This window comes from Salmo trutta, chromosome 22 (genome assembly GCF_901001165.1).
Source record: "Salmo trutta chromosome 22, fSalTru1.1, whole genome shotgun sequence".
Lineage (NCBI taxonomy): Eukaryota > Metazoa > Chordata > Actinopteri > Salmoniformes > Salmonidae > Salmo > Salmo trutta.
In genome coordinates, this window is record NC_042978.1 from 50238503 (window position 1) to 50262881 (window position 24379).

General features: G+C 44.6%; 1 protein-coding gene across 2 annotated transcripts in view; it reads left to right on the forward strand.

Moving 5' to 3' along the window:
• Positions 1-387: 387 nt before the first annotated feature.
• The window catches only part of LOC115158903 (splicing factor, proline- and glutamine-rich), a 65745-nt gene continuing 41753 nt past the window's right edge, over positions 388-24379 (forward strand). Inside the window, exons 1-4 of one of the 2 annotated variants that reach the window (XR_003868775.1) lie at positions 388-717; positions 1746-2601; positions 4709-4797; positions 23338-23514. Coding sequence is in view for 1 of the 2 variants with exons in the window: in XM_029708328.1 (XP_029564188.1) it covers positions 1762-2601; positions 4709-4797 (929 nt within the window). In the remaining variant the exon portion in view is untranslated. The remainder of the gene's footprint in view (positions 718-1745; positions 2602-4708; positions 4798-23337; positions 23515-24379) is intronic. The other variant, XM_029708328.1, reaches the window with a different exon arrangement.

Below are 24379 nucleotides of genomic sequence, written 5' to 3' on the forward strand. Positions count from 1 at the left end.
TGTGGGAAGCATAAGTCTGAACAGAGAGTATTGCAAAGGAAACATGCCTGAATAGCTTGTATAGTATCCTAAGATCTATTCTTTATAGATTTGTCATACACAAGGCCTAACAGTGTTACAATTGGAAAGTAAAAATAGAGCCAAGAAAATGACATTTTATCGCTGTGGGCAATTTTTTTTTATAGACTATAGGCATATTTTTGTGGGTGTCTTTTGAATATTTAAATAGCCATAAAGTGATTATTTTTGTAGGATGAATAGCTGGCTATAAGCTAGGCCTGTAAGCACAATGTATGGGTGGCATAGGCAATATCTGAGCCACATTTTAATATAGAACTTTACATTGAATTTGGTATCAGATACGGTAGCTGACTGCAGGCTACAACCTTCTCAAGCAGTTCAGCCATTTAGACAACAAGAAAGCAGCAATATTTTTTTTAACTAAATGTTTTTGCTCGTTTAAGACTAAATAGCTCTGTCCCAGGGACAAGTGTCGCCTTTCTTCACTACTGGCCCAGTGTACATACAGATTGTCCAGCACCGAAACTACCGTGAACAGCAAATGTGTTGTGTTTCCGTGTACGTCCCCATGGCTGCCCATTTAACTAAAACACGGAACAAGGAAACACCTGATGCCGATGTTCATCTTTCACTGACTCTCATATCACTCGTTTTCCTCTGACAACAATACGTCCCAGACTTCACAGATACCAACTGGTAAGTAACCTATACTAGTATACTATCACCATTTGTTTGAAATAAGGAGTTTTTTTCTTTTCTTCTCCCGATATTGTTTCAATAAAGAAACAGCAGAACACAAATATGTCACGTTAGATTTCTGGTGCGTAAATGTAGTCGAATGGCTCTGTTCTATGAAATACTCTCAAGCACTAAAGTCTAATATCTTTGTTTCAAGACCGAAGCATAATTAAACCTATTAATGAAACCTAGTAATTATAGCTTAATGAAACCCAGTAGGCCAAATTATAGCTTATTTAATTGACGGATGCGGGGGGGATTGAATACAGGTAGACATTGCCTAATCAGTGACCAAAGCTATCAAACATGAATTGCCAACAGAACATGGGAACCAATGCAAGAGAAAGGCAATTTGTCCCAAATGGCACCCTATCCCCTACAGTGCAGTGTACTCCTTCTGACCAGAACTCTATGAGCCCTGGTCTAACAGTGCACTATGAAGGAAATCAGGTGTCATTTGGAAACACTTTACATCTCATGGGTTTCCCTGGTGAGGTTAGTCTGTAAAATAACATGCAGTAAAGGGAATATTTAATATGAATAAAGTTAATATACAGTAAAGACTGATTAACAATGCTTTGTGTATTGATATGTTTTCTCGTTCTGTAATACATGTGATTTTACAAGGTTTTGTTTGTTCAAGATTCTGTTGATAGTGATTGACACCAGACTGGAGGTACAAGGACATCGATTGATTATTCTTGCGTTCTGTTGTACACTGTGTGATTCTGTAGTCACTGCGTTTTGGTTTGACTTCCTACAAGCCTCTCGGGCTGGTATTTACCAAACATTTGAATATGTCTGATTAGAATAGAAAGGGCCTCCAAGAGGCCAGTTAGACATTGCGTTTTCTTATGTTCAGGTGTCTCCCCGTTTCAACTTGTAATGAACCTGATAGATTTTTTAAAAATTGATATTATCAACGACTGCTAAAATATTTTTCACCTGGATATTCCTATTACAGAATGTATGTGCGTTTTGTTCAGATCTCATCATAGGACAATGTCTGAGGGTAAAACAGTCACTTCCAAGGCTGTGGAGCTGGAGGCCCCAGAACTAGGAGAAACCCAGAGCAACCAGCCGCCCCAGAGCAACCAGCCGCCCCATAGCAACCAGCCGCACCAGAGTCAACCTGACCCCCAGAGCAACCAGCCGCCCCAGAGACAACCTGACCCCCAGAGCAACCAGCCGCCCCAGAGCAACCAGCCGCCCCAGAGTCAACCTGACCCCCAGAGCAACCAGCCGCACCAGAGTCAACCTGACCCCCAGAGCAACCAGCCGCCCCAGAGCAACCAGCCGCCCCAGAGCAACCAGCCACCCCAGAGCAACCAGCCGCCCCAGAGCAACCAGCCGCCCCAGAGCAACCAGCCGCCCCAGAGTCAACCTGACCGCCAGAGCAACCAGCCGCCCCAGAGCAACCAGCCGCCCCAGAGTCAACCTGACCCCCAGAGCAACCAGCCGCCCCAGAGCAACCAGCCGCCCCAGAGCAACCAGCCGCCCCAGAGCAACCAGCCACCCCAGAGCAACCAGCCGCCCCAGAGCAACCAGCCGCCCCAGAGTCAACCTGACCCCCAGAGCCCCCAGGTCCCGGAGAGTGGTCATCCTGAGGTAGAGACAGAGGAGAGAGGGTCTGCTGCCCCTTCACCTGATACTGGAGGTGGAGCTAGGGATGGAGGTGGAGCTAGGGATGGAGCTGGAGCTAGGGATGGAGCTGGAGCTAGGGATGGAGGTGGAGCTAGGGATGGAGGTGGAGCTAGGGATGGAGCTGGACCCGGGGCCAAGGGGAACCGTTGGACTTCTGCACTAAATCAGTTCAAACTCAAGAGGTTCTTTGTTTTGAGGGTAATGAATATAATATATATATATAATATAATAATGATAGCCTACTTTTTTAACTTATCCTACTGTAAAGGTGTACTGTACACACATAGGCCTTCTACTGTAAAAGTTTACTGTACACATCGTAGGCCTACTACTGTAAAGGTTTACTGTACACACATAGGCCTTCTACTGTAAAAGTTTACTGTACACATCGTAGGCCTACTACTGTAAAGGTTTACTGTACACACATAGGCCTTCTACTGTAAAAGTTTACTGTACACATCGTAGACCTACTACTGTAAAGGTTTACTGTACACACATAGGCCTTCTACTGTAAAAGTTTACTGTACACATCGTAGGCCTACTACTGTAAAGGTTTACTGTACACACAGTAGGTCTACTACTGTAAAGGTTTACTGTACACACAGTAGGTCTACTACTGTAAAGGTTTACTGTAGACATAGTAGGTCTACTACTGTAAAGGTTTACTGTACACATAGTAGACCTACTACTGTAAAGTGAAATCAACTAATCATTATATTATATGGAACATTTCAATGGTTCTACTACACAGATGAATTACATTTGAATTATTGTAGTGATCCACAATGCCACGTTTATTTACTCTGAATGGAGTTTGATCAGATTAAGAACCCAGATTAACGTCCTCCTTAACCGGCTGTGTCTGTCCACTCCTACAGTAAATATAATAATGATTAACCAGCTGCCAGGCCAGCGAGACACTCCCAAACTAACCACATTAATCTGAGCTTTTACAGTGCATTCAGAGAGTATTCAGAGAGTATTCAGAGAGTATTCAGAGAGCATTCAGAGAGTATTCAGACACCTTCTCTTTTTCCCCAATTTTGTTTTTTTTTACGTTACAGCCTTATTCTAAAATTGGTTAAATATATTTTTTTCCTCATCAATCTATACACAATTCCCCATAATGACAAAGCAAAGTACAGAGAGATCCTTGATGAAAACCTTCAGAGCGCTCAAGACCGCAGACTGGGACGATGGTTCACCTTCCAACAGGACAACGACCCTAAGCACACAGTCACGACAACGCAGGAGTGGCTTCGGGACAAGTCTCTGAATGTGCTTGAGTAGCCCAGCTGGAGCCCGGACTTGAACCCGATTTGAACATCTCTGGAGAGACCTGAAAATAGCTGTGCAGCAACCTGACAGAGATTGAGAGGGTCTGTATAGAAGAATGGGAGAAAGTCCCCAAATACAGGTGTGCTTGTAACATCATACCCAAAAAGACTCAAGGCTGTAATCGCTGCCAAAGCTGCTTCAACAAAGTACTGAGTAAAGGGTCTGAATACTTATGTAAATGTGATATTTCAGTTTTGAATTTTTTATAAATTGGCCAAATTTATGTGGGGGAAAAACTATTTAATCCATTTTAGAATAAGGCTGTAACGTTTCAAAATGTGGAAAAAGTCAAGGGGCTTTGAATATTTTCCGAAGGTACTGTATTTACTGACATGTCAATGTGTTCCAAATGGATCCCTATTCCCTATATAGTGCACTACTTAAGACCTGCAAAATTTGTGGATTCACATGTTAATAACTTTTTCACGTGTGAAAATTCAATTTGCACACTTTCACATGTAAGACAACTCCACATGTGAAAATCGCACTTTCGCTTTTGTGCCATTTTAATATCAAGAAAAACTTCTGAAGTTGAGGACAAAATTAGTATTGCAAACAAAGCAAACTCCAAAGTATTAAAGAAAAACTGTATTTTGGGGTATTTGTTTCATTAGTCCATTGTTGACATAGTCCCAAAATATTTTGCTTGTCAGCAATGGAGTTATCAAGATATGTAACTTTCTAAATACAGAAATTATCCCCGTATGATGCGTTTTGCATCATAGGATTCATTTTATTTCCTGATATGACTTATACAGTAATTCAGCCTCCTGAGTCTCTCTCTCTCAACAGAGCAGAATAGAATCAAGGTCACTGTGACTCAGATAATAATGATATCTAATGGTCGCAATAATGTGAAGTTTCAGCTCTCATAACTGCAAGACGTGTATATATATTTAAAGGTGGATATTGTCCCATTTTAATGGTTGAATTGTAATCTAACACATTGTTTCCCTGTCCTGTGCAGCCTGGGACCCTGGACCAAGCCCTGGAAGACATCAAGGCTCTGATCAATCAGGAGGACGGAGCTGTCCACGGTGTCTGGCTCATGGTTGAGTGAGTTTTATTATTACACATACCGTCTCTCCTATCCCTTACAACAACAAAACAAAAAAGACATGTCAAATGAGCATTTTCACATGTATTAAATTTAGAGTTGACATGTTAACATTACCTTTTCAAAGTAGGAGTCAGATGAATTCATGGATACCATTTGTATGTCTCTGTGTCCAGTAAGAAGGAAGTTAGCATTGGCTGGTGAAACTACCTCTAAATTACATTAGCACTTCCAGTCATTGTGCTAACGCTAGCAGATACCCATAGACTTCCAGTCAATTGTGCTAACGCTAGCAGATACCCATAGACTTCCAGTCGTTGTGCTAACGCTAGCAGATACCCATAGACTTCCAGTCATTGTGCTAACGCTAGCAGATACCCATAGACTTCCAGTCATTGTGCTAACGCTAGTTAACAATTGCACTAGTTAGCAACTTCCTTCAAACTGCACGGAGAGACACATCTGACTCTGGGTCAGTAGATAAAGGGCCTCATCTGACACGGGGTCAGTAGATAAAGGACCTCATCTGACTCTGGGTCAGTAGATAAAGGGCCTCATCTGACTCTGGGTCAGTAGATAAAGGACCTCATCTGACTCTGGGTCAGTAGATAAAGGAGTTAATCTGACTCTGGGTCAGTAGATAAAGGGCCTCATCTGACTCTGGGTCAGTAGATAAAGGACCTCATCTGACTCTGGGTCAGTAGATAAAGGGCCTCATCTGACTCTGGGTCAGTAGATAAAGGAGATCATCTGACTCTGGGTCAGTAGATAAAGGAGTTCATCTGACTCTGGGTCAGTAGATAAAGGATCTCATCTGACTCTGGGTCAGTAGATAAAGGGCCTCATCTGACTCTGGATCAGTAGATAAAGGACCTCATCTGACTCTGGGTCAGTAGATAAAGGACCTCATCTGACTCTGGGTCAGTAGATAAAGTGAGCTGAGTGAGTTTATCACATAGAAATACATTATAGATTCTTTATCACTATGTCTCTTCTATGTCCTTGTTTCCATGGTAATTCTAGGCAGAGTGAGCTGGTTGTAAACTGGTTTTCTGGTTGAGATGACTTCATATAATCAACTGGTCAGTGTCAGTTAGGGGTTTTCCTGATGTGTTTCCATTGTAGGTGCAACTGAAACAAACCACTGATCACAGTATGGACATGAGGCCGATCGCTTTTCTCTGGAATTGATTTACTTGGAACAGAACAACTCCAAAGCTGGTCACTCTCAGCATTGGGGAACTGCCAGGGGCCTCACAATACGATATCGCCATGCTTAGGTGTCGGTATGATATGTACTGTTTTGTGATTCTCATTATTCTCATGGTTCTACACATATTGTGATTCTCACGATTCTATACGCATTGTGATTCTCACGATTCTATATGTTTTTTGATTCTCATTATTCTCATGATTCTATACATATTGTGATTCTCACGATTCTATACGTTGTCGTGTCTTTGGCTATGCCGGATTAAGTGATATGACATGCTAACTTATAAAATTATTTCTCTGTAATTGATATTACCTGATTAAGCTAATCATGTAAATGTAATTAACTAGAAAGTCGGGGCACCACAGAAGAACGTTTATAGAGCTGTTATCCTCTGAATAAACTCTTAAAATACTTATATTTTACATCGATAGCAGTCAATCTTAACCCGTATGTTGTTTCAGTCTCATAATGAAAGTTGTAATTCTTGGTTATCTGCACGAACCCAGTCTTTACTAAAATCATCCATACATCAATTGTCTTAAAATCATTTATTTACTACACTAAGTAATTAACAGAAAACATACAAACAGTAATTATCGTCACCAAGGATTGGCATAGTAATGTGCCCTAATGGCTAACAAGCATGGCTGGTCTGTTAGACAATGGGTCATAAAACGGTAAGCTGAGAAGTTACACAGAGTTCATTAATATTGACAATTGAAGGCTCACTCATTCGGGAACAATTGCAATATCAATATATATTTACGCTCATGTGTCGTCGGGATTCTTGTTGGAGAGTTTTGTTCTGATGGAGAGTTTGTCAGCGTTCTCTCTCTCTCTCTCGGTTAGAATGGATCGTTCAGAGCGACATTCATGAATGTCGTCATAGAATGGATGTGGTTGGTCTTCGCGTTCGATGATATAATTTACTTAGCTGCAGACTAATAATTAATATCAAAGACTTGTTCTTATTCTGTCGGTCTCGATAGTAAAAGTTAACCACGTGGTATAGTTCACTTTCAGTAGAGTACTTGGCTGGTCAAACCTCTGGGCCAAACTCACGATGGAGTGTAGGCCTGGTCTGTAGAAATGTAAATCAGGGGGTCTTTTATAGTACCCAGAGAACAGGCTTGTCAAATGACGCCTGGTCCTGTATGTGTCCCTGGGGGCGTGCCTATGACTGAGCTAGACTTGGTTACAGAAATATAATTCTATCACATTAACATCAGTACATAGCATCTCAATGTATTACAAATAGCTTTATCCTTAATAATACATTGTATACACCCATGTGGATTCAGTCTCATCGCTGAGGCTATCATGTAGACCGTTTTAGGGTAATATGGCTATATTGTCTCTTCTGAGTATCACAAAATTGTACCAAGCGGATCAGTTCGTAGCTGGAGTCTTCATCAATCTTCCATATCTTCTCCAGAACACACATGTCGCTAGGTTCTCCAATTCTATGAGTTGGAAGAATTTCCTTTGTCTCTCTATGAAACATGTTGTAGTAGATTCTCCTCTTGGAATTTTTACAACCCTGGGTTGGGGGGAAGGTAGGTTGGGTGATGGTACAAAGGGGAGGGGGTCAACTGTCCTTCCTGTACCCAAAGAGGCCAACGTCATGACAACGTATTGTGATTCTTACGATTCTATACGTATTGTGATTCTTACGATTCTATACATATTGTGATTCTCACGATTCTATACATATTGTGATTCATATGATTCTATACATATTGTGATTCTTACGATTCTATACCTATTGTGATTCATATGATTCTATACGTATTGTGATTCTTACGATTCTATACATATTGTGATTCTCACAATTCTATACGTATTGTGATTCTCATGATTCTCACGATTATATACGTATTGTGATTTGAATACTGTGATTGTATTGATGTTCCAGACATATTGCTCACTATACAGTATATCTGCTGTGGAGAAACAAGAAAGAGTATGAGAAATTAGCTTTGATTAGTCATGGAACAAACAAAATGCTGAAAAGAGGTTGGGATTACTATTTAAAAATGCTGATGGAGAACAAGCTATAGCTGACTCTATCTAGCAAATATAAATGTTCATTTTACGTATGATACTTGGAGTCAAAGTATCCATATAATATTGGACGTTAGCAGTGAGGCCTGATATGCCCATGCATTGACTTTTGTTCTCTATACATGTCGGGGGATGTTCAGTGGGCTGCGTGGCTGTATTGATGGAAAAACAGATTCCATAGGGGATGTTCAGTGTCCTATGTGGCTGTATTGACGGAAAAACAGATTCCATATGGGATGTTCAGTGGGCTGCGTGGCTGTATTGATGGAAAAACAGATTCCATAGGGGATGTTCAGTGTCCCATGTGGCTGTATTGATGAAAAACAGATTCCATATGGCATCGAATGGTGGGCTTTTGTACAGATGTACAGATGTACAGCAGGCCTCTTCACTCTAGTTATGAATGTGTCTCCCTCTGCCATATGGAAGCATTGTGTGATACACCATACTGAGCAATAATGGATACACCGGGAGCAACTTGCGGAAAAAGCACTGAGCACAGAACTCCGAGATATTCAGCAGGTAACTTAGATTGTAAAGTACAACACGCATGCCTGTTCACTAAACTATGTAGAGATATGGAATCACAGCATGACGATGTTTCCTTTCACACGGAGGCTTGGTGTTTATCCAGGGGAGAGTGTTGAGAAAGGTTTTTTCACATTGAGAGAGGAACTGTTGTCATTCACAATGGATGTAAACAAACAAACTTGGTTGACTTTCTGTTGTAATGAAAAGAAAATAACAGGAAACTGCATCAGTAAGTGTACCACACCAGTGATGACTGCTCACCTCCAACACTTGGAAGAGCACTTTAGGACCCACTTCCCAAACCGTTTAACTGTGATCCTGGCTCAGTTGACATACCGGTAAGTGAAGTGGAACAGCTGATTGAGCTGTCATGTGACCGAATGCTGCAGACAACGCGTTCACGGGTTCTACGGAGGAGTTTTGGTTCCTGACTCAAAGGGAACGATGCCCTGCCGTCTGCCTCTGAACATGAATGTTGTGTTCAAAATAGCTGGGAACTTGGAACTAGGAAATCTACGACTTCAGTGCGTTCATGACAACTGGGAACTATGGGAGAAAAAAAACGAACTCCAACTCGGAATTCCAACTCAGGAACTCGAGCCTCATTCTAGAGTTCCGACTATCCGACTATCCGACCTGTAGCTCACTGACGTCTTGATTTGACCTAGTATTTTTCAGAGTTCCCAGTTCACCCAGCTGATATCTGTGTGAAGCTGGAGTCAGTGCTCTCGTCTATATTATAACCAAATATCCGTCCAGGTTGGAATGGGACAGCAGAGATGAGGTGCTCACTGTCGACCACGCCGCCTGACTTTGACAAGCTCTGAGGGGACATGCATCAAGCCACACCCATCTCATTAGTCGTGGTGAGATAAGATATACATTATGTCAAACAAATTTGTAATTTACTCTCATAGCCCCAAGCTAAAATGATGTGATGGTGATTTGAGAATACAATCCGAAATACTGATTGAATGTTTTTCAATTGACCTGCCATAGCCCCAAATAAAAAAGTTAACGTTGGCTGTTAATTACAAAATGGCTGGGTCGTTAGAATTTTCAGATATCAAAATGGGGTCGTGGGACAAAAAAAAAGTTTAGGAACCAAGGTAGTACTTTGGACCAGAGCCCTATGGGAAATAAAGTACCATTTAGGACACAGCCAGTCTCTTCCTGACGGGTCAGGAGCAGGAAGCAGCAAGAAGGCGTTATATATATATATACACACACACACACACACACACACACACACACACACACACACACACACACACACACACACACACACACACACACACAGAGACATACACAGACAGACACAGACAGACAGACACAGACAGACAGACACACACAGACAGACACACACAGACAGACACACACAAACACAGACATACACACACACACAGACAGACACACACACAGACACTCTCACACACAAACACACACATACACACAGCCACACACACACACAAAGAGGCACACACGGCTGCTTGCCTGAGGAGTTACTCTGTTGTTGGTATCATGCTTTAACCCAAGCAGCTACGTAGACCGCATGGGGCCTGACCCCCATCCACTCTCTGTCCCCTCTCTGCTCCACACAGCCCCTTGCTCTCTGCTCCACACAGCCCCGTGCTCTCTGCTCCACACAGCCCCGTGCTCTCTGCTCCACACAGCCCCGTGCTCTCTGCTCCACACAGCCCCGTGCTCTCTGCTCCACACAGCCCCGTGCTCTCTGCTCCACACAGCCCCGTGCTCTCTGCTCCACACAGCCCCGTGCTCTCTGCTCCACACAGCCCCGTGCTCTCTGCTCCACACAGCCCCGTGCTCTCTGCTCCACACAGCCCCGTGCTCTCTGCTCCACACAGCCCTGTGCTCTCTGCTCCACACAGCCCTGTGCTCTCTGCTCCACACAGCCCTGTGCTCTCTGCTCCACACAGCCCTGTGCTCTCTGCTCCACACAGCCTGTGCTCTCTGCTCCACACAGCCCCGTGCTCTCTGCTCCACACAGCCTGTGCTCTCTGCTCCACACAGCCCCGTGCTCTCTGCTCCACACAGCCCTGTGCTCTCTGCTCCACACAGCCCTTGCTCTCTGCTCCACACAGCCCCGTGCTCTCTGCTCTGCCCAGTCAAGGTTAAAGTCATCCTACTGTATCAGTCAAAGTTTCTTCAGCTCTTTCTTCTGCTGTTGTTTTGACTTGCCTCAGCTTGGCTGCTCAGTGAACTATCCACCTAGCGACCCTGAAGGCTTCTAGCAGAAATCTGAGTGTCGACAGGGGCAGAGACGGAGACGGAGTCCACGTGCTACCGGCTCACCGAGCTGTGGAAGATAGAGCGAGAGAGAATCCATTCCACTGTTAATTACTTGTATGCACAGGGGCAAGGGACTGTGTGTTTGTGTGTGTGTTTGTGTGTGCGTGTGTGTTTGTGTGTGCGTGTGTGTTTGTGTGCGTGTGTGTTTGTGTGTGCGTGTGCGTTTGTGTGCGTGTGTGTTTGTGTTTGCGTGTGTGTATGTGTGTGTGTGTTTGTGTGTTTGCGTGTGTGTGTGTGTGTGCGTGTGAGACACAAACAACACCTTCAGACAAACAGAGGTCCTCATGACATCAATTAATAAGACAATATTTCTCAGTTCCCCGTTAGACTCAGAGGTGCTGAAGGAAAGAAGGGGGTGTGGAAGAAAGAGGGGGTGTGGTAGAAAGAAGGGGGTGTGGAAGAAAGAAGGGGGTGTGGAAGAAAGAAGGGGGGTGGTAGAAAGAAGGGGGTGTGGAAGAAAGAAGGGGGTGTGGAAGAAGAGGGGGTGTGGAAGAAAGAGGGGGTGTGGAAGAAAGAGGGGGTGTGGAAGAAAGAGGGGGTGTGGAAGAAAGAGGGGGTGTGGAAGAAAAGAGGGGGTGTGGAAGAAGAGGGGGTGTGGAAGAAAGAAGGGGGTGTGGAAGAAAGAAGGGGGTGTGGAAGAAAGAAGGGGGTGTGGAAGAAAGAGGGGGTGTGGAAGAAAGAGGGGGTGTGGAAGAAAGAAGGGGGGTGTGGAAGAAAGAAGGGGGGTGTGGAAGAGGGGGGTGTGGAAGAAAGAGGGGGTGTGGAAGAAAGAAGGGGGTGTGGAAGAAAGAAGGGGGGTGTGGAAGAAAGAGGGGGGGGTGGAAGAAAGAGGGGGTGTGGAAGAAAGAGGGGGTGTGGAAGAAAGAGGGGGTGTGGAAGAAAGAGGGGGTGTGGAAGAAAGAAGGGGGTGTGGAAGAAAGAAGGGGGTGTGGAAGAAAGAGGGGTGTGGAAGAAAGAAGGGGGTGTGGAAGAAAGAGGGGGTGTGGAAGAGGGGGGTGGGGAAGAAAGAGGGGGGGGTGTGGAAGAAAGAAGGGGGTGTGGAAGAAAGAAGGGGGTGTGGAAGAAAGAGGGGGTGTGGAAGAAAGAGGGGGTGGGAAGAAAGAAGGGGGTGTGGAAGAAAGAGGGGGTGTGGAAGAAAGAAGGGGTGTGGTAGAAAGAAGGGGTGTGGAAGAAAGAAGGGGGTGTGGAAGAAAGAGGGGGTGTGGAAGAAAGAGGGGGGTGTGGAAGAAAGAGGGGGGTGTGGAAGGAAAGAGGGGGTGTGGAAGAAAGAGGGGGTGTGGAAGAAAGAGGGGTGTGGAAGAAAGAAGGGGGTGTGGGAAGAAAGAAGGGGGGGGTGGGGAAGAAAGAAGGGGGTGTGGAAGAAAGAGGGGGTGTGAAGAAAGAGGGGGTGTGGAAGAAGAAAGAAGGGGGTGTGGAAGAAGAAGGGGGTGTGGAAGAAGGGGGGGTGTGGAAGAAAAGGGGGGTGTGGAAGAAAGAGGGGGTGTGGAAGAAAGAAGGGGGTGTGGAAGAAAAGGGGGTGTGGAAGAGAGGGTGTGGAATAAAGAGAAGGGGGTGTGGAAAAGAAAGAGGGGTGTGGAAGAAAGAAGGGGGTGTGGAAGAAAGAAGGGGGTTGTGGAAGAAAAGAGGGGTGTGGAAAGAAAGTTGACAGGGGTGTGGAAGAAAAAGAGGGGGTGGGAAGAAGAAGGGGGTGTGGAAGAAAGAGGGGTGTGGAAGAAAGGAAGGGGGTGTGGAAGAAAGAAGGGGTGTGGAAGAAAGAGGGGGTGTGGGAAGAAAGAGGGGGTGTGGAAGAAAGAAGGGGGTGGTGGAAGAACAGAGGGGGGTGGAAGAAAGAAGGGGGTGTGGAAGAAGAAAGGTGGGGGTGGAACCGAAAGAGGGGGTGTGGAAGGAAAGAAGGGGGGTGTGGAAGAAGAGGGGGTGTGGAAGAAAGAAGGGGGTGTGGAAGAAAGAAGGGGGTGTGGAAGAAAAGAGGGGGTGTGGAAGAAAGAAGGGGGTGTGGAAGAAAGAGGGGGTGTGGAAGAAAGAAGGGGGTGTGGAAGAAAGAAGGGGGGTGTGGAAGAAAGAGGGGGTGGGGAAGAAAGAGGGGGTGTGGAAGAAAGAAGGGGGTGTGGAAGAAAGAGGGGGTGTGGAAGAAAGAAGGGGGTGTGGAAGAGGGGGTGTGGAAGAAAGAAGGGGGTGTGGAAGAAAGAAGGGGGTGTGGAAGAAAGAGGGGTGTGTGGAAGAGGGGGTGTGGAAGAAAGAGGGGGTGTGGAAGAAAGAGGGGGTGTGGAAGAAAGAGGGGGTGTGGAAGAAAGAGGGGGTGTGGAAGAAAGAAGGGGGGTGGGGGTGTGGAAGAAAGAGGGGGTGTGGAAGAAGAAAGAAGGGGGTGTGGAAGAAAGAAGGGGTGTGGAAGAGAAAGAGGGGTGTGGAAGAAAGAAGGGGGTGTGGAAGAAAGAAGGGGTGTGGAAGAAAGAAGGGGGTGTGGGAAGAGGGGTGTGGAAGAAAGAAGGGGGGGGGGAAGAAAGAAGGGGGTGTGGAAGAAAGAGGGGGTGTGTGGAAGAGGGGGTGTGGAAGAAAGAGGGGGGTGTGGAAGAAAGAAGGGGGTGTGGAAGAAAGAAGGGGTGTGGAAGAAAGAAGGGGGTGTGGAAGAGGGGGTGTGGAAGAAAGAAGGGGGTGTGGAAGAGGGGGTGTGGAAGAAAGAGGGGGGTGTGGAAGAGGGGGTGTGGAAGAAAGAGGGGGTGTGGAAGAAAGAGGGGGGTGTGGAAGAAAGAGGGGTGTGTGGAAGAGGGGGTGTGGAAGAAAGAGGGGGTGTGGAAGAAAGAGGGGGGTGTGGAAGAAAGAAGGGGGGGGTGTGGAAGAAAGAAGGGGGGTGTGGAAGAAAGAGGGGGGTGTGAAGAAGAAGGGGGTGTGGAAGAAAGAGGGGGTGTGGGAAGAAAGAGGGGGGTGTGGAAGAAAGAGGGGGTGTGGAAGAAAGAAGGGGGGTGTGGAAGAAAGAGGGGGTGTGGAAGAGGGGGTGTGGAAGAAAGAGGGGGGTGTGGAAGAAAGAAGGGGGTGTGGAAGAAAGAGGGGGTGGGAAGAAAGAAGGGGGTGTGGAAGAAAGAGGGGGTGTGGAAGAAAGAGGGGGGTGTGGAAGAAAGAGGGGGGTGTGGAAGAAAGAAGGGGGTGTGGAAGAAAGAGGGGGTGTGGAAGAGGGGGTGTGGAAGAAAGAGGGGGGTGTGGAAGAAAGAAGGGGGTGTGGAAGAGGGGGTGTGGAAGAAAGAGGGGGTGTGGAAGAAAGAAGGGGGTGTGGAAGAAAGAGGGGGTGTGGAAGAAAGAGGGGGTGTGGAAGAAAGAAGGGGGTGTGGAAGAAAGAAGGGGGTGTGGAAGAAAGAAGGGGGTGTGGAAGAAAGAGGGGGTGTGGAAGAAAGAGGGGGGTGTGGAAGAAAGAAGGGGGTGTGGTAGAAAGAGGGGGTGTGGAAGAAAGAGGGGGGTGTGGAAGAAAGAGGGGGGGGGGGAAGAAAGAGGGGGTGTGGAAGAAAGAAGGGGGTGGGAAGAAAGAGGGGGTGTGGAAGAAAGAAGGGGGGTGTGGAAGAAAGAGGGGGTGTGGAAGAAAGAGGGGGGTGGGGAAGAAAGAGGGGGGGTGGGAAGAAGAAGGGGGTGTGGAAGAAAGAGGGGGTGTGGAAGAAAGAGGGGGGTGTGGAAGAAAGAAGGGGGTGTGGAAGAAGAGGGGGTGTGGAAGAGAAAGAGGGGGTGTGGAAGAAAGAGGGGGTGTGGAAGAAAGAAGGGGGTGTGGAAGAAAGAAGGGGGTGTGGAAGAAAGAAGGGGGTGTGGTAGAAAGAGGGGGTGTGGAAGAAAGAGGGGGGTGTGGAAGAAAGAAGGGGGTGTGGAAGAAAGAGGGGGTGTGGAAGAAAGAAGGGGGTGTGGAAGAAAGAAGGGGGTGTGGAAGAAAGAAGGGGGTGTGGAAGAAAGAGGGGTGTGGAAGAAAGAGGGGGTGTGGAAGAAAGAAGGGGGTGTGGAAGAGGGGGGTGGAAGAAAGGGGGTGTGGAAGAAAGAGGGGGGGGTAGAAGAGGGGGTGTGGAAGAAAGAGGGGGGTGTGGAAGAAAGAGGGGGTGTGGTAGAAAGAGGGGGTGTGGAAGAAAGAGGGGGGTGTGGAAGAAAGAAGGGGGGGGGAAGAAAGAGGGGGTGTGGAAGAGGGGTGTGGAAGAAAGAGGGGTGTGGAAGAAAGAGGGGGTTGTGGAAGAAAGAGGGGGTGTGGAAGAAAGAGGGGGTGTGGAAGAAGAAGGGGGTGTGGAAGAAAGAGGGGGTGTGGAAGAAAGATAGAGAATGAAATGCTTCTCTTTCTCTCTCCTTATCGTCATCTATAATAAATAATAGAGGAGCTTTTCATTCTCTATCTTCAGTTAGATGACTGTTAGTCTCTGTAAGTCGCTTTGGATAAAAGCTTCTGCTAAATGTCATGTATTATTGTCTGTCTGTGTCTGTCTGTCTCTGTCTGTCGCTCTCTGTCTGTCTCTGTCTGTCTGTCTGTCTCTGTCTGTCTCTGTCTGTCTGTCTGTCTCTGTCTGTCTGTCTGTCTGTCTGTCTGTCTGTCTGTCTGTCTGTCTGTCTGTCTGTCTGTCTGTCTGTCTGTCTGTCTGTCTGTCTGTCTCTCTGTCTGTCTGTCTCTGTCTCTCAATTCAATTCAAGGGGCTTTATTGTCATGGGAAACATATGTTAACATTGCCAAAGCAAGTGGAGTAGATAATATACAAAAGTGAAATAAACAATAAAAATGAACAGTAAACATTACACTCATAGAAGTTTCAAAAGAATAAAGACATTACAAATGTCATATTATGTATATATACAGTGTTGTAATGATGTGCAAATGGTTAAAGTACAAAAGGGAAAATAAATAAGCATAAATATGGGTTGTATTTACAATGGTGTTTGTTCTTCACTGGTTCCCCTTTTCTTGTGGCAACAGGTCATAAATCTTGCTGCTGTGATGTCACACTGTGGTATTTCACCCAGTAGATACGGGAGTTTATCAAAATCGGGTTTGTTTTTCGCATTGTTGTGGGTCTGTGTAATCTGAGGGAAATATATGTCTCTAATATTTGGCAGGAGGTTAGGAAGTGCAGCTCAGTTTCCACCTCATTTTGTGGGCAGTGTTGCACATAGCCTGTCTTCTCTTGAGTTCTCGATTTCTGTTCATTCTGATTTTAAAAAAATGTGTTCCTTAGGTGTTTTTATTCATTGATCTCTCAATTTGAATAACAATCAGAATCAAGCTGTTTTTTCCCCCCGTTTGTTCTGCGTTTGCTACTAGAGGTGTGGCGGGGAGAGGAGGGTGGTCAGCCGGTCTCACGGTAATTGACCAGTAATTAACATAAACACGTTTAAACTTCTCCACGCCTCTACGTATACAAGCTGGCTACAAGCCGCTAATGCTAATGTGTAACGTAGATGCAGGGAGTCAGGAAGCAGGGTTGAAAATGGTGCGTTTAATAATAACAAACATGGTGAAAACAAGAGCAGCGTCTGGACATGAAAACTGGAACCAATACTGCCTGTAGAGTGATGCTAGGAAGTGCTAGATAAACAGTGAGTAATCAGGCAGGTGATGAAGTCCAGGTGTGTCTCATGATGGGGCGCAGGCGTGAGGGTTGCCAGGTGGACAGTAATGAGGGTTGCCAGGTGGGCGGTAATGAGGGTTGCCAGGTGGGCGGTAATGAGGGTTGCCAGGTGGGCGGTAATGAGGGTTGCCAGGTGGGCGGGTAATGAGGGTTGCCAGGTGGGCGGTAATGAGGGTTGCCAGGTGGGCAGTAATGAGGGTTGCCAGGTGGGCAGTAATGAGGGTTGCCAGGTGGGCGGTAATGAGAGTTGCCAAGTAGGCAGTAATGAGGGTTGCCAGGTAGGCAGTAATGAGGGTTGCCAGGTGACAGTAATGAGGGTTGCCAGGTGGGCGGTATTGAGGGTTGCCAGGTGGGCGGTAATGAGGGGTTGCCAGGTGGGCGGTAATGAGGGGTTGCCAGGTGGGCAGTAATGAGGGTTGCCAGGTGGGCAGTAATGTGGGTTGCCAGGTGGGCAGTAATGAGTGTTGCCAGGTGGGCGGTAATGAGGGTTGCCAGGTGGGGCAGTAATGGGGGTTGCCAGGCAGGCGGTAATGAGGGTTGCCAGGTGGGCGGTAATGAGGGTTGCCAGGTGGGCAGTAATGAGGGTTGCCAGGTGGGCGGTAATGAGGGTTGCCAGGTGGCAGTAATGAGGGTTGCCAGGACCGGTGGTTAGTAAACTGGCGACGTCAAGCACTGGAGCTGGGGTAGACGTGACAGCGTGCTTTTGGAACATCTACATTTTTAAAAGTCTATTAAATCAATAATATCACAATAAGTCCATTATTTATTTTAGGTCTGAAGAAACATTATGATATGAAGAAAATATATTTCAGAAGAACAGAATATGAGTTGGCCTACTGTATGTTACCTGGCTATGTTCCATGATATAGACTGTAGACTTGTTCATTTATCAGACTAGATACTGTATGTTATCTGGCTATTCGCTATGATATAGACTGTAGGCTTGTTCATTTATCAGACTAGATACTGTATGTTATCTGGCTATTCTCCATGATATAGACTGTAAGCTTGTTCATTTATCAGACTAGATACTGTATGTTATCTGGCTATGCTCCATGATATAGGCTGTAAGCTTGTTCATTTATCAGACAATATATGCTTATAAGTCCCCTGACATTATTTTATATGATTTTTATAGTAAAAATAATATAATTGAATTCAGCTGAATAAAATAGAAAGGATACTTTTCCCATTCTGGAGCGAGTGCTCATATGCAGTAGCTATGTTGAGCATAAAAGTGATCATTTAATACAGGTCCTATACACTTGATTTAGAGTTATTTGGCTCATGAGAATAATGGCATAAATCGATAGAATGGAATGTTTCAATCTAGTTGACATCTTCTTTAGTGAAGCAAAGACATTTAGGGACAGGGGAGAAAATGCAACAACTCAAAATAAACAGGACAGATTTTCTGTGACATCAGGAAATAGAAACCTGTGTAAACGACCCAACATTTTTCTGATAATATTTCAGTTCATCATGGATGCATATTGTATGTGGTTGAAATACTATCAGCTGTTATGATGCTGATAAAAACAGCACTTCTACAGACAGTATTTCAACCACAGTTAGGGACCGTCTGTAGAGGTGCTGTCTTTATCAGCATCATAACAGCTGATGGTATTTCAACTACAGTTAGAGACCATCAGCTGTTATGATGCTGATAAAGACAGCACCTTTACAGACGGTCCCTAACTGTGGTTGAAATACTATCAGCTGTTATGATGCTGATAAAGACAGCACCTTTACAGACGGTATCTAACTGCACATTCACATTCTCTCAAGATGCTGAAAGAAATAAATCATATTTCTCCACTCTTGTTCCAGATTACATTTGGTGTATAATTTTACTGCAATAAAAACTTCATTCTGCATGAGTTAATATTAAGGCTGCAGTCACAAAACACTTGGATAGCAGGAGGTTTGAAGTCAGGCGCAGGAGACTGAGGTCCGTGAAACACACCTTTAATAATAATAATAGAAAAAATACCGCAACAAGGCAGGGTGCACAATAATACAGTAGGAGAACAGCTCCAAAAATACGAAAGGACGGGACGCAGCCCGGCAACCCTAATGCCTAAACACGCAGCGTAAATAGGAATTGACAATATTCCCCTTCGTGCCCATAAAGGCATGACACATAAACAATCCCGCACAAATCCCCAAACGAAACAGACAAACTAAATACCCCCACTAATTGACTAACACAAAACAGGTGCAGACTTAAACAGACAAAACCAAAAGACACAGAAACATAAATCGGTGGCAGCTAGTAGGCCGGCGACGACGACCACCGAGCACCGCCCGACCGGGGAGAGGAGCCACCTTCTGTAGACGTTGTGACAGCTACAGTGGCAACAACAAATATGTGAACTCTTTGGAATTACCTGGATTTCTGCATAAATGTCATAAATTTGATCTGATCTTCATCTAAGTAGCAACAATAGACAAACACAATGTGCTTAAACTAATAACACACAAACAATTATACATTTTCATGTCTTTATTGAACACACCGTGCAAACGTTCACAGTGCAGGGTGGGAGAAGTATGTGAACCCTTGGGTTTAATAACTGGTTGACCCTCCTTTGGCAGCAATAACCTCAACCAAACGTTTTCTGTAGTTGGGGATCAGACCTGCACAACGGTCAGGAGGAATTTTGGACCATTCCTCTTTAAAAAACTGTTTCAGTTCAACAATATTCTTGGGATGTCTGGTGTGAACCGCTCTCTTGAGGTCATGCCACATCATCTCAATCAGGTTGAGGTCAGGACTCTGACTGGGCCACTCCAGAAGGTGTATTTTCTTCTGTTGAAGCCATTCTGTTGTTGATTTACTTCTGTGTTTTGGGTTGTTGTCCTATTGCATCATCCAACTTCTGTTGAGCTTCAATAGGCGGACAGCCTGCAAAATGTATTTATAAACTTGGGAATTCATTTTTCTGTCGATGATACTAAGCTGTCCAGGCCCTGAGGCACCAAAGCAGCCCTAAACCATAATGCTCCCTCCACCATACTTTACAGTTGGGATGAGGTTTTGATGTTGGTGTGCTGTGCCTTTTTTTCTCCACACATAGTGTTGTGTGTTCCTTCCAAACAACTCCACTGTAGTTTCATCTGTCCACAGAATATTTTGCCAGGTGCTCTTTTGCAAATTTCAGACGTGCAGCAATGTCTTTTTTGGACAGCAGTGGCTTCGTCCATGGTATCCTCCCATGAGCACCATTCTTCTTTAGTGTTTTACGTATCGTAGACTCGTCAACAGAAATGTTAGCATGTTCCAAAGATTTCTGTAAGTCTTTAGCTGACACTCTATGATTCTTCTTAACCTCATTGAGCCTTCTGCACTGTGCTCTTGCAGTCATCTTTGCAGGACGGCCACTCCTAGGGAGAGTAGCAACAGTGCTGAACTTTCTACATTTTTATAGACAATTTGTCTTACCGTGGACTGGTGAACATCAAGGCTTTTAGAGATACTTTTGTAACCCTTTCCAGCTTTTTGCAAGTCAACAATTGTAATGGTCCTGTATGTAGCTGGTGTAGAGAGTCAGGCACAGGACAGCAGATATGAGTAATCAATGTACTTTACTCAAAATACACAAATAAAAAGCAATATAACGAGCCCACAATAACGGACCGATTTACGACGAACAATTACTCACAAACAAACATGGGGGAACAGAGGGTTAAATAATGAACAAGTAATTGGGTGAGTGAAACCAGGTGTGTAGAAAACAAAGACAAAACAAATTGAAAATGAAAAGTGGATCGGCGATGGCTAGAAGGTCGGTGACGTCGACCGCCGAACGCCTCCCGAACGCCTCCCGAACACATCAACAATTCTTAATCTTAGGTCTTCTGAGATCTCTTTTGTTCGAGGAATGGTTCACATCAGGCAATGCTTCTTGTGAAAAGCAAAGTCAAATTTTGTGAGTGTTTTTTATAGGGCAAGGCAGTTCTAACCAACATCTCCAATCTCATCTCATTGATTGGACTCCAGGTTAGCTGACTCCTGACTCCAATTAGCTTTTGGAGAAGTCATTAACCTAGGGGTTTCACATACTTCTTCCAACCTACACTGTGAAGGTTTAAATGATGTTTTCAATATAGACAAGAAAAATACAATAATTTGTGTGTTATTAGTTTAAGCACACTGTGTTTGTCTATTGTTGTGACTTGGAGGAAGATTTTATGACCAATTTATGCAGAAATCCAGATAGAGCCAAAGGGCTCACATACTTTTTCTTGCCGCTGTATGTGAGGTAACAGATTTCATATTCCATTTAACCAATCTGAACAGTAGGCTACAGTTCCCTTGACCTATTTGAAGTGCCTGTCTTGTACAGCGCATTCAGAAAGTATTCAGAGCCCTTGACTTTTTCCACATTTTGTTACGTTACAGCCTTATTATAAAATGTATTAAATTATATTTTTTCCTCATCAATCTACACATCACAATACCCCATAATGACATCACAATACCCCATAATGACATCACAATACCCCATAATGACATCACAATACCCCATAATGACATCACAATACCCCATAATGACATCACAATACCCCATAATGACAAAGCAGAAACAGGTTTTTAGACATTTTCGCAAATGTATGAAATAAAAAAAACTGAAATACTACATTTACATAAGTATTCAGACCCTTTACTCAGTACTTTGTTGAAGTCTAATTCACTGATTGGCTGGAGTGTCTGTGTCTGTGTCTAATTCACTGATTGGCTGGAGTGGCTGTGTGTCTGTTTAATTCAGTGATTGGCTGGAGTGTCTGCGTGTGTGTGTATCTAATTCACTGATTAGCTGGAGTGTCTGTGTATCTAATTCACTGGCTGGAGTGTCTGTGTGTGTGTTTAATTCAGTGATTGGCTGGAGTGTCTGTGTGTGTGTGTATCTAATTAACTGATTGGCTGGAGTGTCTGTGTGTGTGTTTAATTCAGTGATTGGCTGGAGTGTCTGTGTGTGTGTGTATCTAATTAACTGATTGGCTGGAGTGGCTGTGTGTCTAATTCACTGGCTGGAGTGTCTGTGTGTGTGTGTGTGTGTGTGTATCTAATTCACTGGCTGGAGTGTCTGTGTGTGTGTGTGTGTGTGTGTGTATCTAATTCACTGATTGGCTGGAGTGTCTGTGTGTCTGTTTAATTCAGTGATTGGCTGGAGTGTCTGTGTATCTAATTCACTGATTGGCTGGAGTGTCTGTGTGTGTGTGTGTGTGTGTGTCTAATTCACTGATTGGCTGGAGTGTCTGTGTGTGTGTCTAATTCACTGATTGTCTGGAGTGTGTGTGTGTGTGTGTGTGTCTGTCTAATTCACTGATTGGCTGGAGTGTCTGTTAGTAATGAATCTGCTTCTGCTATAGAAGTAGAGGAAGATTTCATACTTTGTTTTTATCTGACTTTTTCGGGGAGTGGTCAAAATGGAAGTTGTTTGGAAAAAGTTTGTGGAAAATGTGTCATTACAGTTACCAGAACAGCTGTATTGTCTACATGTCACGTCCTGACCAATATAAGTTGTTATTTTCTATGGTAGAGTGGTCAGGTCGTGACAGAGGTTGTTTTTGTGTTTGTTCTATGTACTCTATGTTCTTCTATGTTGGATTCTAGTTTGTCTATATCTAGGTTGGGGTTTATTGGGGTTGACCTTCAATTGGAGGCAGCTGTTCCTCGTTTGCCTCTATTCGGAGGTCATATTTAGTAGGGGTGTTTTTCCCCTGTTGTTTTGTGGGTAGTTGTTTCCTGTTTAGTGTATGTTCACCTGACGGAACTGTTGTCGGTCGTTTTTGGTCTAAGTGTCTTCATAATTAAAGTGAAGCATGAGCACTTCACAGGCCACGCCTTGGTCCCCTTTGTATGACCCACGTTACACTACACGTTATAAAGTGGTCTGAATGGGGAGGGGAAAACTGAAAAATAGCTGTTATTGGCAGATCCGTAGTGGATATTTTTTGTTCCGCCAACAGATTAGAATAGCGGAGAAGATTACCAAGATGTCATACCCACTCAATTTTTTTTTGTTGTCTTAAGTTGTTTGGAAAATTGTGGAATTCAGTTGTTTATAAAAAGGTAGAGATGATGTTGTTGACACGGTTACTTGAACAGCTGTTGCGTTTGATCGGTACCAGATAATTAAGTTATTATAGAGGAGGATTTCATACGCTTTTATTTCCTCCTAGTTGTTGGCAAAGTGGTCAAAGCAGCTGATTTTTCAAAAAACATTTTTGTCAAACGTTACATCATTTACATTGAATGTTGGAAGTGAAAAAAAAAATCCCATTAAATTGAATGAAGATGGACAAAAAGAAAGACAACAGTTAATAGTTTAAAAAGTATAAAACATATCAAAAATGTTGTACGCAAGCAACCTAATCCAGATCAGTCTACACGTTATAAAGTGGTCTGAATGAGGAAGGGGGAAAACTGAAAACTAGCTGTTATTGGCAGAGAGATTTGGAACTCTCTTTCTTATTGGTCTATTAACTAATTGATCACCTGGTGATGTCACAAGGTAGACCAAAACTCCATCCCACCAAAACAATCTGAAATTTCAGGAAGTCTTTTCAAACAGCTCTTACACTAAAAGGGCATTATCCTCATTTTCACAGTATTATTCCAATCTCATAGTGTTGGAAATCACTATTTTGACCGTACTGGGCCTTTAAAGATAATTTCCAATTGTGCCGATAAATGCAGCGTTTACCGTGAATGCAGTCTCCGCTAACGCGGAAAACATTGCCTTTCAATTTAAATCACGCTGTAACGCTGAACTACAGATTGAGTAGAGCCCTTACTTTGTTAAGTCATTGATAAATACTTAACCTCTATTCTCCAGGGTTGACCATTGGAACAACGAGAAAGAGCGTGTAGTTCTGATCACAGACAACTCCCTGCTGGTCTGTAAGTACGACTTCGTCATGCTCAACATTGAGCAGATACAGAAATCCCTCTCAACTTCATAGACCGCATCTCCCATGGCAACTTCAGCTTCCCTCAGCGGTCTCTTCCTCACGTGAGTACCCCTCTCCTCTCCTCCTCTTCTCTCATCTCCTCTCCTTTCCTCTCTTCTCCTCTCCTCTCTTTTCCTCTCTCCTTTCCTCCTCCTCTCCTCTCCTCCTCATGTGAGTACCCCTCCCTCTCCTCCTCTCCTTTCCTCTCCTCCCCTTTCCTCCCCTTTCCTCTCTCCTCTTCTCCTTTCCTCCTCCTCTCCTCTCCTCCTCATGTGAGTACCCCTCCCTCTCCTCTTCCTCCTCCTCCTCCTTATCCCTTTCCCTCCTGTTCAATAGTCATCTACATTAATTTCCCCTGCCCAACTATTAGCACCAATGCTTTCGAACAGCTGGTTTCATATTGTGTTCATATTTCCATAGGCCTACAATAATTAACAGCCTGTATTAGCTGTTGTCATCCCGACAACAATGCTCTATCTCTGTATATTCAGGGCCAGAGGGTCGATTCTGACTTAGGAATGAACACCTTTCCTATGCATTTCTCAGGTATTCAGGCTTACCTTATTCAGTCGCATAACGTTTGCTCTGCAGGTTTGGCTACCTCTTGCTGTCTGAATACATTTCATTCAACCACTAAAAACCCACTTGCTTTTCTCTTTTATTAAGGGGTGGATCAGCTTTAACATTGAGGATAGATGGTTTCTTCCATCAATGTAATTATCTGCTTCATTTCCAATCCCCCATATCTTTTAGGGGTAAATAAATATATATATATACACACACACACACACACACACAGTTGAAGTCGGAAGTTTACATACACCTTAGCAAAATGCATTTAAACTCAGTTTTTCACTATTCCTGACATTTAATCCTAGTAAAAATTCCCTGTCCAAGGTCAGTTAGGATCACCACTTTATTTTAAGA